This window comes from Cotesia typhae, unplaced genomic scaffold (assembly GCF_013202065.1).
Source record: "Cotesia typhae breed Kobodo isofemale line unplaced genomic scaffold, CoteBio_Ctyphae scaffold_91, whole genome shotgun sequence".
Classification (NCBI taxonomy): domain Eukaryota; kingdom Metazoa; phylum Arthropoda; class Insecta; order Hymenoptera; family Braconidae; genus Cotesia; species Cotesia typhae.
In genome coordinates, this window is record NW_027423781.1 from 2460547 (window position 1) to 2475853 (window position 15307).

The 15307-nt window shown below is 27.4% G+C and overlaps 1 protein-coding gene across 2 annotated transcripts in view; it reads left to right on the top strand.

The window, feature by feature from the left end:
• Ethr (ecdysis triggering hormone receptor) overlaps positions 1-15307 on the top strand; it is a 32593-nt gene that overhangs the window by 3162 nt on the left and 14124 nt on the right. For both annotated transcript variants that reach the window (XM_074258874.1, XM_074258875.1), the window contains exons 4-5: positions 1708-1870; positions 13483-13591. In XM_074258874.1, the coding sequence (XP_074114975.1) occupies positions 1708-1870; positions 13483-13591 (272 nt within the window). The remainder of the gene's footprint in view (positions 1-1707; positions 1871-13482; positions 13592-15307) is intronic.

Consider the following 15307-nt stretch of genomic DNA (forward strand, 5'->3'; position numbering starts at 1 on the left):
TTAATTAACAAGTTTTTGGGTTAATCATCATTCAATTGAATTTTCTCATGAATATAAACAATAAACTGGTTACTTTTACTGTAAACAAAATTAAAATTAAGTAGCTAAGCCTTTTTTTATTGTAGAAGAATAATGAGGCCTGAAAATAATAATTTCAACAGGGTAAAGATGAAATTACTTTTAATTAAGGAGATCCAAGTACCCTCATAATGTTCAAAATGTATATAAAAAAATTAGGAAACCGGTTGACACATCCCTGCAACTTCTCGCCAATTCCATACCTACGCTTGAAATTGCACTTATGACGTTTTTGAGCTCTTCGAACTCAAAAATACAATTTTTATGTTTTTTTGAGCTCCCCGAGTTCAAAGAAATAGCTTTTGTATGCTTTTGTCCCGTGTAAAAAAATTGTCCTAAAAGAGTCATAAGCTTAGGATCCTAAACATAATTTAGGACATTTTTATGACAAATTTATGACACCAAACCGAAATGAAATTTCGATTTTAGAAAAATATTGTCGCAATTACTCAGAGAAAAAATATTGTGAAAAGTACTTTTATGACAATTTTAGGATATTTTTATGAATTTTAATTCACTTTTATGACGACTTTAGGATATTTTTATGACAATTTTAGGACACTATTATGAATTTTAGGACACTTTTATGATAATTATAGGACAATTTTAGGATACTTTTATGACAATTTTATGACACTTATGACAATTGTAGGATACTTTTAGTACAATTTTAGGACACTTTTATGACAATTTAAAAATTTTTATAACATTATCCTAAAATTGTCCTAAAAGTATCCTAAAATTGCCATAAGTGTCATAAAATTGTCATAAAAGTATTTTAAAATTGTCATAGAAGTATCCTAAAATTGTCATAAAATTATCCTAAAAGTGTCCTAAAATTCATAATAGTGTCCTAAAATTGTCATAAAAGTATCCTAAAAGTGTCCTAAAATTCATAATAGTGTCCTAAAATTGTCATAACATTATTCTTATATTTTTTTCACAAAAAAATTTTTTTTTCTAGTTTTTTTGAAATTTCTCAAAATCTACCAATCCGACTCGGTCCAAATTGTATTCAAAATCTGAGTTCAGTCAATCAGTTTTTAAAGTAGTTTTTAAATACTAAAAACTTATTCCTTAAATACTGAGAAATCCTTCTATCAGTCTTATATCTGAGAGTCGGAAGAGAAAAATAGTGATGCGACTAGTACAGGGAGTTCCCGGGGTGTCAGATGCCAATAAGTGGTACATTTGAGTAATCCTTCAGAATGCTTTTAACTCATTAAAAAATGCTCTGCAGTCACTGTAAATTCGATTGATCCAATTACTCAAAGGATAGAGAAAATGAACCGATATAATGCACAGAATGCAATTTACGGAGAAGAAAAATAATTTTTTTTTTTTTTTTTTTTTTTTTTTTTGTGTACAATAACATAAAAATTGCACTGTGAAAAATCGGGAATATGTCTGGAGTTTTTTTCAACGGAGTGAAGCGGAGTGAAGCGGAGTAAATAAAATACTTCTCGGAATAAATTTTACTTATTAAAATAATTAAATTAATTAAAAGTGTGATATCAGAAAAAATAAATATATTTCATTGAAGTTAGAGTCTTTAAGATCAAATTTTTTTTTCCTTCAACTTAAAGTTGACATCTTCACTCACAAAAATTTTTTCGCTTACTTTTTTAGGTTCCGCTGGTCGTATTTCGTGGGAAAGACATGCGGAATAGTACAAATATCTTTCTAGTGAATTTGAGTGCAGCTGATTTGTGTGTTTTGTTAATTTGTGCCCCGACTGTTCTTGTTGAAGTTAATTCTGGACCTCAAGTGTGGCCGTTGGGAGAACATATGTGTAAGTAAATTAAATCATACATAAAAATAAAAATATAAATATAAATATAAATACATAAACTAATCCGAAGAATCGATCTGATTGAATTGATAGTCCATCGCAGTGCTTAATAAAGGATTGGATCACTATAATCAATAACTTGTAACCACGCGATCGATACCTTACATGCTAATCTGACGTAAGCCTCTTCATCTAACGGTACTCAAGATATTAGCATATCAATGCATGGTACTTACGTCCGTCGACGCGAAGGCAGAGGCTGCGTAACCTTGAAAGTGGGTGGCCAGAGTTCGTAAATCAGACGGACATAATGCCTCTAATTATCGAAGTGGATTTATCGCGATTAAGATCAAACAATCCTCAGATTGTTGTTGATTAAAGTCGCGCGTCAATTTTATTTTTCATTCCGATCTTCTTTTCCTTTTAATCTTCCATTCCCTCTTCTCTTTCATCATTCACGATGCTCTGTTCATTCAGTTCATCGAGGTCGACGATAATGTATGTTGTTTGCTACATACTTAAGATACGATGAGTTGTCAATGATTATTTATTTCTTCTGGTTGTTATGCAGTCATCGTTACTCTACTGATTTGGTGATTTCTATCCATTCAATTATGAGATCATGTATATTTACAAAAAAAAAAAATAATAAAAAAATTTTGAAAAAAAAAATTTTTTTGAAAAAAAATTGAAATTTTTTTTTTCTCAAATTTCTTGAAAAATTAATCTCTTTGATTGAAAAAACAAAGATTTTTGAAAAAAAAATTTTTTTTCATTGAATAAATGAATAAAAATCGAAAAATTGCTCATAATGGTGATTTTTGCAAAAACAGCGAATTTGAAGCTTCGGGGCACTATGAAAAAAAAATCGCAGCGCTTTGAATTTTTCAGGGATTTTAGGGGACACTTGGAGGTTGAAAAATTACCGACGATATCCTCTGTTCATCAATTTTATCCAAAGTTATACCAAGTTATTCAAATATCCTTAATTATGCGAATTTTTGTCGTTTTTTCAATTAAAGTTTTCAATTAAAAAAAAATTTTTTTGACAAAAGGTATTCACCGTATCTTATATAGAATATCGTGTAGTTTTCAAAACCGTCCTTTGCTTTCGTATACGATCATTATTTCCAGAGTTATTGATTGTCAAAGTGAAAAAGTACTTTTTTGCTTTTGTACAAGTCAATAATATTATTCTCGAGTGACGATTGTTTATTTGTCTGTGCAGATATTATTATACTTTTTATAATTCTTACCTTAAATAACTTTAAAGTAACATTAAGTTGTTTGGAATCCTGCCATTAGTTAGCAGCGCCTCAAGAAGAAAGTATAAGAGTAGCATTATTTTACTTGTGGAACCATTTAAATTTATGCTACAATATTACTCATGGCAACATCTGCGCTGAAAATTTGAATTTAATCGTCTAATGTTAATTCTAAATTCACCGACTAAATTTAAACTTCAGTATATACACGGTTAATAAATATAAATAAATATGTCATAATTCATAAACATTTGTTTTAAAAGAATATAGAGTAGCTGTAGAAAGAATTTTAATTTTATTTTAGTTACTCACTACTTTTTAGTTTCCTATTCTTCCATTACTGTTTTGTATACAACTACTCGACCGCACAATCACTCAGATTTATTTAGTACTGTCATTTTTTACGTCTCGTAAGCTTCTGAGTGATTAGTTCCGCGACAGCCGCTAGGTGGCGAAAGGAAGCTCGGCGTTCTCACTTGCAAAGCAGTAGATCGATTGATTATAAATGTTCCAAACGTTCAAATGAATTCGTTCGAATTTTAATTGTATGGAACGAAGTATTTTAAAAGATGGATCAATTTAAACAGCACGTTTTAATAAAAATCAAACTGAAGATTAGAACACAACTTTAAATAAGCTAATAGAATAATAATAAAATGAATAAAAGTGTAAAAAAAAATTGTCCTAAGAGTCATAAGCTTAGAATTCTAAACGTGACACAATTTAGGAAATTCAGACAATAATCATAAGCACTTTACTACTATTATCATTCAAAACAGATTAATGACGCGAAAGTCGCCCGAATTTAAAGCAAAACATGAAGTAACAAATTATAAAACAATCTAAATTTATCCATACGTACACGTATGAACCTGTAGCTGATGTAAAGGGAAATTGATGGTTTGTAAGGATATAAGGGTCGCATAAAATATGAGGGTGTTTGGTGTGTTAGATAACGATTGGGCGTCTGGCTTTTATGAAGCGCGAGTAATTCATTTTGAATTTTTTTGTAAATAACAACACATTTTATTTTGAATAAAATTATATACATTGATAAAAAAAAGATATCTTCATTCAAGAAAAATATTTTTGCTCCAAGAAAATTATGACGTAATTTTAGGAAAATTTTGTCATAATATATTTTATTTCGTGAAATTATGCCGAAAAATTGTATTGACTCAAAAGTTTATGCATATAAGTGTGATGTAAGCAAGATTCCGCCCACAGTTCTCAACCGATCTTTATAAAATTTTGTGAGCTCATTCTGTGGATCAATACCGAGATCAAGTTCGAAGATGAGCAAAATCGGCCGGTTAGTTTACAAGTTGTGGGTGTTTGAAAATTTTTTTCATTTTAAAAAAATTTTGAATTTCGTACATTTTATGAAAATAATTTTCCAGATGTAACAGATAGATAAAATCTATCAAATTTATCTTAAACTTTATCTAATTGCCTTCAATTTAAACTATAATTTGTCTGGTTTTGATGATTTTTTTAATTAATTCCGTGATTTTGAAAATTTGAAAAAATTTTACATTAACGTTTTTCGGCCCTTTTTCTTTAAATAATTTTTAAGCCATAAAAGATAGCTTAAATCTATCAAATTTATATTAAAATTCACACAATTATCTTCAATTTGAGCTATTTTTCGTCGCCTTTTGATTCTTTTTGCAATTTATTTCGCAGTTGGAAAAATTAAAAAAAAAATCAAGAATAAATTGATTTTTAGCTTTTATCATCAAATAACTTTTATATCTGTTACAAATTCTATTTTTTGGGAAGATGTCTTTGAATATCTATTTATTGCAGTCGGTCTCGTATCGTTATTTGCAAAAATAAAATATAACATAAATATTACGACATTATTGCCTTTTAAAAACGTTTTTTTTTTTTTTTTTTTTTTAATATTTAAACAAGAAATCTACTTATCCATGTCGCGTGTCACCAAATGGCGCTTTTTTTTATCAGTAGATAGTTCGGACGAATTTTTTTCATTTTTAATCTTTAGAGTTCAATTAAGACTTGCTTTATTTCTGTTTAGCCGCTTAAATTAAAGCTTTCAAAGATGCACTCGCCATCAAGTCATAAGATGACATACAGCCGTTGAATAATTGAATGCATTCTGCATTTAACAGAGATCTTTGACAGTTAAAGTTTGCTTCGCACGTACTTGATAGTAATTTATGTTTTTTCGCCTTGCAGTACTGAAATAACTCACATTATAACTTTTTTTTTAGACATTTTTTTAGCTTTATAAATCCGAAATATTATCACGATAAACAATAAGCTTAAGTGTGCGATAATTGACGCAATGCACACTGCGCAAGTTTTCAAAGTCTCGCTACTTTTATTAATTCAAACTTTACAAATTGAACTTTGATTACTCCGTTAAATGACGAGTGCTTAAGGCATGTGTGCTTCGATACATAGAAATCTTTTTTAATAATGAATTTGCACTAAAAGAAAATTAATAATTTTTATTAATAATTTATTTCTTATTTTCAACAGATAACATTTTTTTAAAATAAATATCAGGGCTTTAAATAATAATTAGCTTAGATTAAATAAACGAAAATATACAATAAAAAAATCAAAATATTTTTAAGTTAGATTTAGATTTTTTTCATCGTTTCTCGTCACGTAGGCCTTTGTAACAAATGCTTTTAATTAAAATGCCACTCTTGGATCGCCGACTTAATATCGAAGAAACACAAAATAAAAAAAGGAGTAGAAGGCACACCCATTTCTTATTCGCAGGGATTAAAAATACATTCGATAACTAATTGATGTATTTAAATTGAAAGTAGTGTGGTGGAATAATTTTATTAGGGATCGTTGTCTTTATTAGGGATAGGTTGTTTATTCAAAAATTGATTTCCTTGAAATTCGGCTTCTTGGTTTGGAAAATTCGGAATTTTCGATCAAACCTCTGTTATCGTCGTGAGATACAATCAAATTCGACATTGAACAAACATTATTTTTCATAATTAACAATTATTTTGTTTTCTTCTAGGAGTTTTGTATTCTCGGTTTAAGAACAAGTTTCTTCATTAAAAATACCATTAAACTCTTTAGAAGATCAAATTTTCTACTTAAACTCATTCTAAAACGGATTTGAGACTTATTTTTGATGACATAGTAAATAGCAGAAATTCGAGGATTGTTGGTATTGTTGAAACAAGTCAGTAATATCTTGAACCAACGATACCGTGAATCTCAATTCTCGAAGAAACAAATTGTTGGTCGAAGTATAAGTTATCTTGTTTAAGAATATTAAAGTGCTTCGTTGAATTAATAAAATTCTTTAATGGAGAACTTTTTCTTTCTTATCCTCGAATTTTATTTTCTTGATTTTGTTCGTTAATTTCTTGAATTAATTCGAGCTGAATATCTCGAAGCAAGAGTAAAATTTTTAAGATAATATTTTTCTTGAACCAAGTTATTTTTTTTTCAGTGTACGAATAATATTAAAAAATTGTTGTTTTTATTTTAGAATCTTGTAACTCATTAATGGATTGTCATACTGGTAACAATAGAACCTATTCTTATAGGGAATTGAACGTGGTACAAGAAAGGTCATTAGCACCATTTCGATAGCCCTGCTTGTTCAAAAGTTACTTAAGGTCTAAGTTGAAACTATGAGAAATTTGATGTTTGTTCACTTTTTTGGAAAAATTGTCTTTTAGATTGCAAAATTTTGCTTTAAATTATATTTTCTTAGCTTTTTTGACTTTCTTAGAGTATCTTGAGTAAATTCTAAATGGATTTTTACCAAAAATGATTGTTTTAGACACTTCTCTAAATAAAATTCAATATTTTTTATTGAAATTCGTTCAAAAACCATAAAGTGTTTTAATTTCTTAAATTTATTCAAATAAAAAATCTTGAAGTAAAAATACAAATGCAGCATTTCAATAGCCCTGGCTCCTATAATTTCTACGAGAGTATTTTCCTTGAAATAATTTTATTACATTTACAAAGGAAAATATAAAATGAACTAAAACTCTCTAATTGTTAACAAAGTAAATATTTGATCAAAAAAACACATATTATCACTGTTAATGTGTGTAAACGAATCTCTTATGTGTAAACAGACTTTTAAGTTTGTTTGTTAAAAAACTCGCGGTCCGCGTAGTTTTTCTTTCAATTTAAGAGCTTTTACTCGAGCACTTAAAAATCTAATAAAAAAAATCCGTGCTTCCGTTTCTTGAAAACTAAAGTGAGAACTTAACATGTTTTTTTAATTCCATCAATAAAAATCAACTTCAATTAATTTTAACTCTGTCTCTATTAAGTCTGCAAAATACTTTGAAACCGAGACCGACAGTAATTGACGTGTAGCAAAACACTACTTGACAAAACAGCGCTTATCTGAGTGGACAAGAGTGGCAATGCACAAAATAGTCTGTAAAATTTAATAAAAGGAGTATATTATTATTAAGTTAGCAGAAATAAGTTAAATAAGAACAGAAATGAGTATAAAAAAAGAAAAAACGTGGAAGGTACAGTAATATAGATTTATATAATATATGTGTTAAGGAAGAGACGGAAAATTGTTAGGATGCGCGATAATGGATGCTGGCATTCCTCCAAAACCCAACCGGTTAAACTAGCGTTTTTTTTATTTCATTTCTATTTCATGAAGAAATTATATTCTCAAATTATACTTCTGATTCAATGTTTTGTCTGTAAATTACAACATTTATTTTTTCGAGTGAATGTATTTATTTTATAAATTTTTATTGAACGATAAAATCATATAAAAATTGAAATTTTTATTACTATTATAATAGTTTTGAAACAATTATTTTTTAGGTAGATTTCTTAAGAAATCTATCAATTGTAGCCGGTCTCGTGTCGTAATTTAAAAAAAATTTTGTCATAATATATTTTATTTCGTGAAGTTATACAGAAAAATAGCATTGGCTCAAAAGTTTATGCATATAAGTGTGATGTAACGTGGCATGTAAGCAAGATTGCGCCTACAGTTCTCAACCGATCTTTATAAAATTTTGTGAGCTCATTCTGTGGATCAATACCGAGATCAAGTTCGAAGATGAGCAAAATCGGCCGGTTAGTTTACAAGTTGCGGGTGTTTGAAAATTTTTTTCATTTTAAAAAAATTTTGAATTTCGTACATTTTATGAAAATAATTTTCCAGATGTAACAGATAGATAAAATCTATCAAATTTATCTTAAACTTTATCTAATTGCCTTCAATTTAAACTATAATTTGTCTGGTTTTGATGATTTTTTTAATTAATTCCGTGATTTTGAAAATTTGAAAAAATTTTACATTAACGTTTTTCGGCCCTTTTTCTTTAAATAATTTTTAAGCCATAAAAGATAGCTTAAATCTATCAAATTTATATTAAAATTCACACAATTATCTTCAATTTGAGCTATTTTTCGTCGCCTTTTGATTCTTTTTGCAATTTATTTCGCAGTTGGAAAAATTAAAAAAAAAATCAAGAATAAATTGATTTTTAGCTTTTATCATCAAATAACTTTCATATCTGTTACAAATTCTATTTTTTGGGAAGATGTCTTTGAATATCTATTTATTGCAGTCGGTCTCATATCGTTGTTTGCAAAAATAAAATAAAAAATAAATATTACGACATTATTGCCTTTTAAAAACGTTTTTTTTTTTTTTTTTTTTTTTCAATATTTAAACAAGAAATCTACCTATCCATGGCGCTTTTTTATTTTAATGATTTTCGGGGGGAATTCAGTGAGTTTGCTTCGAAGCAACAGGTATGGACTCGAGTTCCGTAAAAATATGTCTCTCTCGGGGAAATCCGGTCAATAAATTAAAACTTTTTGGTTTAAGTTTCGGAAAAGCTGTTTTTATAATTAATTGATGTAATTTATTGTTTAAATTTTGAATCAATATCTGGAAAAATTTATCGGAAAAAAAAAAATGGTTAATTTAGAAAAATGAGTGCAATAGGAGCACACAACCCTTCGCGTATATGATGTGCAATCAAAATAACTTGGATGTAATAATATCTATAGTATTGTCTTATTGTCTATCAGAAAACCGTTTAAGAAGTGGGTCAAATGAAGCGTTAATGCTTCGGCGGATATTACACTCTTGCATCAAATGATTATTGCTTGCAATATTAAATATATCCAGAAATTACTTGCAATATTGAATTATGACGACATTGTTCCAGTTCAACAACAAATAAATATTGCGCTTTAATAGTTCATGTTAAAAGCACGACAATCAATCCTTTGGAAGTCGCTTGGAATTAATTGTAATTATACAAAAATTAAATTACCAAAAAAAAAAAAAAATCCTTCTTTAAGTTTTATAGAGAACAAAAAGGAAATAATGAAAAATGTTTAATACCAGTTTAATTGACTGTTTGGTTTTATAAATCCGTTGGCTCTTAATTATAGCACACTGATTTATAACTTAATCACTTGGGATGGAATTTATATCCTACTTTGCTAAAGATTAACTCCCCCAACGCGTACAACATATATATTGAGATGTTGATAAAGAAAAATAGTTTTTGATATTGTTACATGTTTACGCCACTTTTATAATTAAATTAAAAAATAATAATTATAGAACGAAATTTCTATTTGATTTTATTGTTATATTTAAAAAAAAAAGTGCACAATTAAAAAAAATTAATCATCACAAATTTTACAAATTTAACAAATTTTCAAAAAAATTTATAAATTAAAAAAGAAAAAAGTTGAATATTACAATTTTTAAAAAAATTATATAATCCAAGATTCTACTGAGTATAATTTAAATTATACGGGATATTTTTTCAGATTATATCCAGTGTAATCTGAAGCGATATAACTAGAAAAATTACTTGTAAAAAATGATAGAAATTTGGAAAAGAAAAGTAAATCATAAAAATTTTTTTAATTTAAAATTGTACAACTCATAATAAAAATTAAATCGTATTGCTTATTGATTTCGATAAAAAATGTCGAAGAAAACATAAAAATAAATTGCTTAGAATTGAATATATTTCTTAAAATAATCGTCGATTCCTCAGAGAAAAATGATCAAATCTGATCATATAAATATCATCGATGATAAACCCATTCATGGACTAGAGCCAGAAGAAATTATTATTCATACGCATCGAAGCTCTTTAGGCCACTCAAAAAAACATTATTCTTTAGTACAATAGTCTATCCACGGTTGGAAAATATTTTTAGTGGAATAAATCACTCGCGGCTGAAAAGATTTACTCGAAATACCATTCCAACCAACTTGATATAATATAAATGATGATATAAATGAGAAAAAAGTATGGCTACATTGCTTCTGTCAAGACCGCTGTTCAGGATCAACGACGACATGGATTTGTTCTGTCTAAATACTATAACAGACTTTCTTGCATTTGTTTTTTCTTCCCAACAATTAGTTATTACAAGACCTTATAATTTTGATAAAGAAAATCAAAATTTCATTTTTTGAGCCAAGAAAATATTTTTCTTCCTAATTATTTTCTTGAGCGAAAAAAAATTTTTTTTTGACACAAGAAATTTCACTTATTCCTACAAAATTAATTCTCTTGCTTTAAGAAATAAAAATATTGATCCAAGAAAATTTATTTAAATCAACAAAGTCTTCTTGTTTTAAGAAAATTCAGCCTCTTGCTCCAAAAAATTTAATTCTTGATAGAAGTAAATTTTCTTGCCTTGAGAAAATTTCTCTCTTGCTCCAAAAAATTAAATATAAAGATAGAAGTAAATTTTTATTAATATTTTTATTGATTAACATGTCAAATAAGAAGATCAAATAATATTGAAGCATTTTTTTTCATTCAATATTTATAATTGCACGCTAAAATAATATAAATTGGGTATCAAATATTCAAGAGAAAAATTTTCTCAAGGTGAGAAAATTTTTTTCTCAGCTGAAGTAGGTGGTGCTGCTTCCCTGAAGTATCTAAAAATCTTGATCAAATATAAAAATCTTGATCAAATATAAAAATTTATTGTATCAAGTATTTATGATAATTTGAATGAAGAAAAAATTACTTCCACCAAAAATATAATTTCAAAAAAAATTTTTACTTCGGCCAACATAACTTCGGTCTTCCTTCAGGCACCCGAAAATTTTCTTGAGCCAAGAATTTTGTTCTCTAGTCAAGAAATTTTTCTTTCTGCATACAGTATTTTTTTTCTCACCTTAAAATTATGTTAATCCTTAATTTAATTTTTTTGTACTTGTAGAAATATTAAAAGTAAAATTGTAGTTTTTTTAAAAAAACATCGCTTACAAAAGTAATTTTATTTTTTTAATCTGCTCACTTGATAATTGACAGAGGAAATGAAATTTACAAAAATAATTTTAGAGTTAAAAAAACTAATGCGTGGGAGTATACCGGAAAAATAAAAGGAGGAAACAGTGTATATATAACAAAAAATAATAATAATAATAATAAGGGTGGGTGAAAATGAGTAGGTGAACTCAAGTGCCCCCCGCAACGAATTACCGCAGCTCTTAGGCTATACGTGTCCGAGCATTTAATGCATATACCACATTTTTATTTTCCTCTGAGTAAAGAATAGAATGGTGCTCGGTTCTATCCAATTCTCTTTAACCTTCAAGCAGGAAATATTGTTTTGTTTGAGGAGCGAGAATCCTAGACTACGACTGCTAACAGTAAGACTCCCACTCAGGTGGTTAAAAATTAAAGAACGTGTATTTGTTGGTTGAAAGAAAAAATAGTAGGTGGTGCAGATAAAATTTATAAATGGTTACCGAGTTTGAAATGTCGTTATCATGCTACTTTCGACCCTCCAACAAACGATTTAGGGTTACTGTATACATGAGTAACGTGTGTGTAATGTTATATGATATTTTATCCCTCAGGCTTTTGCTTGGAAAATTATACCGAAAAAGTTATTGACATCAATCTTTATGTATTATACATTGCAATAAGAATCATACTTGGTAAAACTTTTCAAATTTATTTATTTTAAATATAAAATTTGCGCTTACAATTATTCATACAAAAAAAAAATACTTCATTGAAAAAAATATATTCTTGAACCGAAAAAAAAATAATTGTGAACACTGATAAAAAAAAGATGTCTTCATTAAAAAAAAATATTCTTGCTCCAAGAAAATTATTTTGAAAATGATCGGTTGTTTTTGTTCAAGAATTTATTTCCTTGAAATTCGGCTTCTTGGTATGGAAAATTCGGAATTTTCGATCAAAACTCTGTTATCTTCATGAGATACAATCAAATTCGACATTGAACAAACATTATTTTTCATAACTAACAATTATTTTGTTTTCTTCTAGGAGTTTTGTATTCTCGGTTCAAGAACAAGTTTCTTCATTAAAAATACCATTAAACTCTTTAGAAGATCAAATTTTCTACTTAAACTCATTCTAAAACGGATTTGAGACTTATTTTTGATGACATAGTAAATAACAGAAATTCGAGGATTGTTGGTATTGTTGAAACAAGTCAGTAATATCTTGAACCAATGATACCGTGAATCTCAATTCTCGAAGAAACAAATTGTTGGTCGAAGTATAAGTTATCTTGTTTAAGAATATTAAAGTGCTTCGTTGAATTAATAAAATTCTTTAATAGAGAACTTTTTCTTTCTTATCCTCGAATTTTATTTTCTTGATTTTGTTCGTTAATTTCTTGAATTAATTCGAGCTGAATATCTCGAAGCAAGAGTAAAATTTTTAAGATAATATTTTTCTTGAACCAAGTTATTTTTTTTTCAGTGTACGAATAATATTAAAAAATTGTTGTTTTTATTTTAGAATCTTGTAACTCATTAATGGATTGTCATACTGGTAACAATAGAACCTATTCTTATAGGGAATTGAACGTGGTACAAGAAAGGTCATTAGCACCGTTTCGATAGCCCTGCTTGTTCAAAAGTTACTTAAGGTCTAAGTTGAAACTATGAGAAATTTGATGTTTGTTCACTTTTTTGGAAAAATTGTCTTTTAGATTGCAAAATTTTGCTTTAAATTATATTTTCTTAGCTTTTTTGAGTTTCTTAGAGTATCTTGAGTAAATTCTAAATGGATTTTTACCAAAAATGATTGTTTTAGACACTTCTCTAAATAAAATTCAATATTTTTTATTGAAATTCGTTCAAAAACCATAAAGTGTTTTAATTTCTTAAATTTATTCAAACAAAAAATAGATTTTTATCAAAGAAGATTGTTTTTGACACTCTTCAAATTAGAAGGCTATATTTTGAAGCTAATATTATTTTTTAATTGACTATTTTTTTTTTTTTTTTCCGTTGAAAAAATCTTTTTCTTGATGCAATTATCGAACTAATAAGTAAAATAAATTCTTCAATTTTTTTTTTTGTTTCAGGTAAGGCAGTGCCTTTTGTAGAACTGACAGTAGCTCACGCATCAGTACTTACAATACTTGCAATTAGTTTTGAGCGTTATTACGCTATTTGTGAACCGTTGCGTGCAGGGTAAGTTTATTTTTAACTTCTCAATAATTTATCAACGTTATTTTTTTTTAATTATTTATTTTTAGCTGATAAATTTTAAATGAATATACGCCTACGTACGAAAGGGGTTTACTCATTAGTAAGTCCCTTAACTCAATTGTTTTTAACGAACAATTTTTCTAGGATTACGTGCTTAGAAAACAAATTACGATAAAGGAAGCAAACTTGCCCTCTTATCAGAAATAAAAGTTTGATAAATGAAAAAAGATTACCTAATATCTAGTAAAATACATTTACCGGTAAATTTTTTTAACTTTAGAACTTTGCTAGTAAAAACTAATTTTAATTGATCGAAGGGCAATTAGTCGCCATGCGAAAATACAATAAAGAAAAAAAAAGAGACAGTGAGAAAGGAAAAAATATAATAATAAAATTAACAATCTATTTATTGAAAAGTTGAGGACTTTCTTGAGAATCTTTAATATTAAAAAGTCACTTTATCGCGATATTTCACTTTTAAAGATTTTTTAAGTCCCTTCAAACCATCTTTTGCTGTACAACTCTTAATTAGAATTCCACGAGCAGCAAATTTTATGACGCTGACGATTTAGGACTCATAATAATTTATATTCTATTAATTTTCTTTTTTTTTTTTTGGCTAAAAAATTTTGTGATATTAATAATTAAAAATTTATAGATTTATTAAATACGAAGAGATAAATAAATAATAATCGATTTATAATAAATGATGTTCAAATAATAATAAAAAGTTTGGAAATTCCAAAATTGCACGCCTCATAATCTTTTTTTTGCTCAATAAAATTGATTAAAATAAAATAGAAAAAACAAAATAATAAAAAATATAAAACTCTGCTATGTTTTTAGATTAGAGACCTTCAAAATTTAATTATTTGATTTTTTATTAAATAATAAATAGTTAGAAATTAGTATGCTGGAAAATAATATACTGACGTAATTTATATAAAAACATTATGTACATTCTTGTTTTGAATGCAATATCTATATATATATATATATATATATATATATATATATATATATATATATATATATATATATATATATATATATATATATATATATATATATATATATATATATATATATATATAGGAGACTGTCTATAGATATAGTCACTCATCACAATATCTCTGGAACTATAAGACCTAGAGACTTGAAATTTGGCAGGAATATTCCTTTCGCCGAGTAGAGGTCAGCTAAGAACGGATTTTACAAATTTCCACCCACAAGGGGGGTTGTGGGGGCGTTAACAATGAAAAATTCCCGTTTTTAAACTATAGCTCCTATCGACTCCAAATTTGGTAAGAATCTTCTGTAAGAGATGTAGAAAAAGTCTATGGGCAAATTTTACGATAGCTCATCTTACAGGGGTTTGCGAAGGTGGGTGTTAACATTAAAAATTTTTAATTTCCAAGCTATAGCTCCTATAGACTCCAAATTCTCATTTCAAATTTTTTTCTTCGTGTCAATTATTATTCATTTTTGAAAAAAAGCCACGCAAACATTATAATAATTGCACATTGAAAGTTGCAATGAATATTAGCTGGAATAATTACATGGATAAAAGGTATATGCTAATTCGATGAAATTTGGAATTTGTGAAAGTCAAAACAATACTCTAATTAAATTTCAAGTTTAGATCTAAAAATACAATTCTATAAAATGCCCAGCGAAGCGGGCGGGTAACAGCTAGTG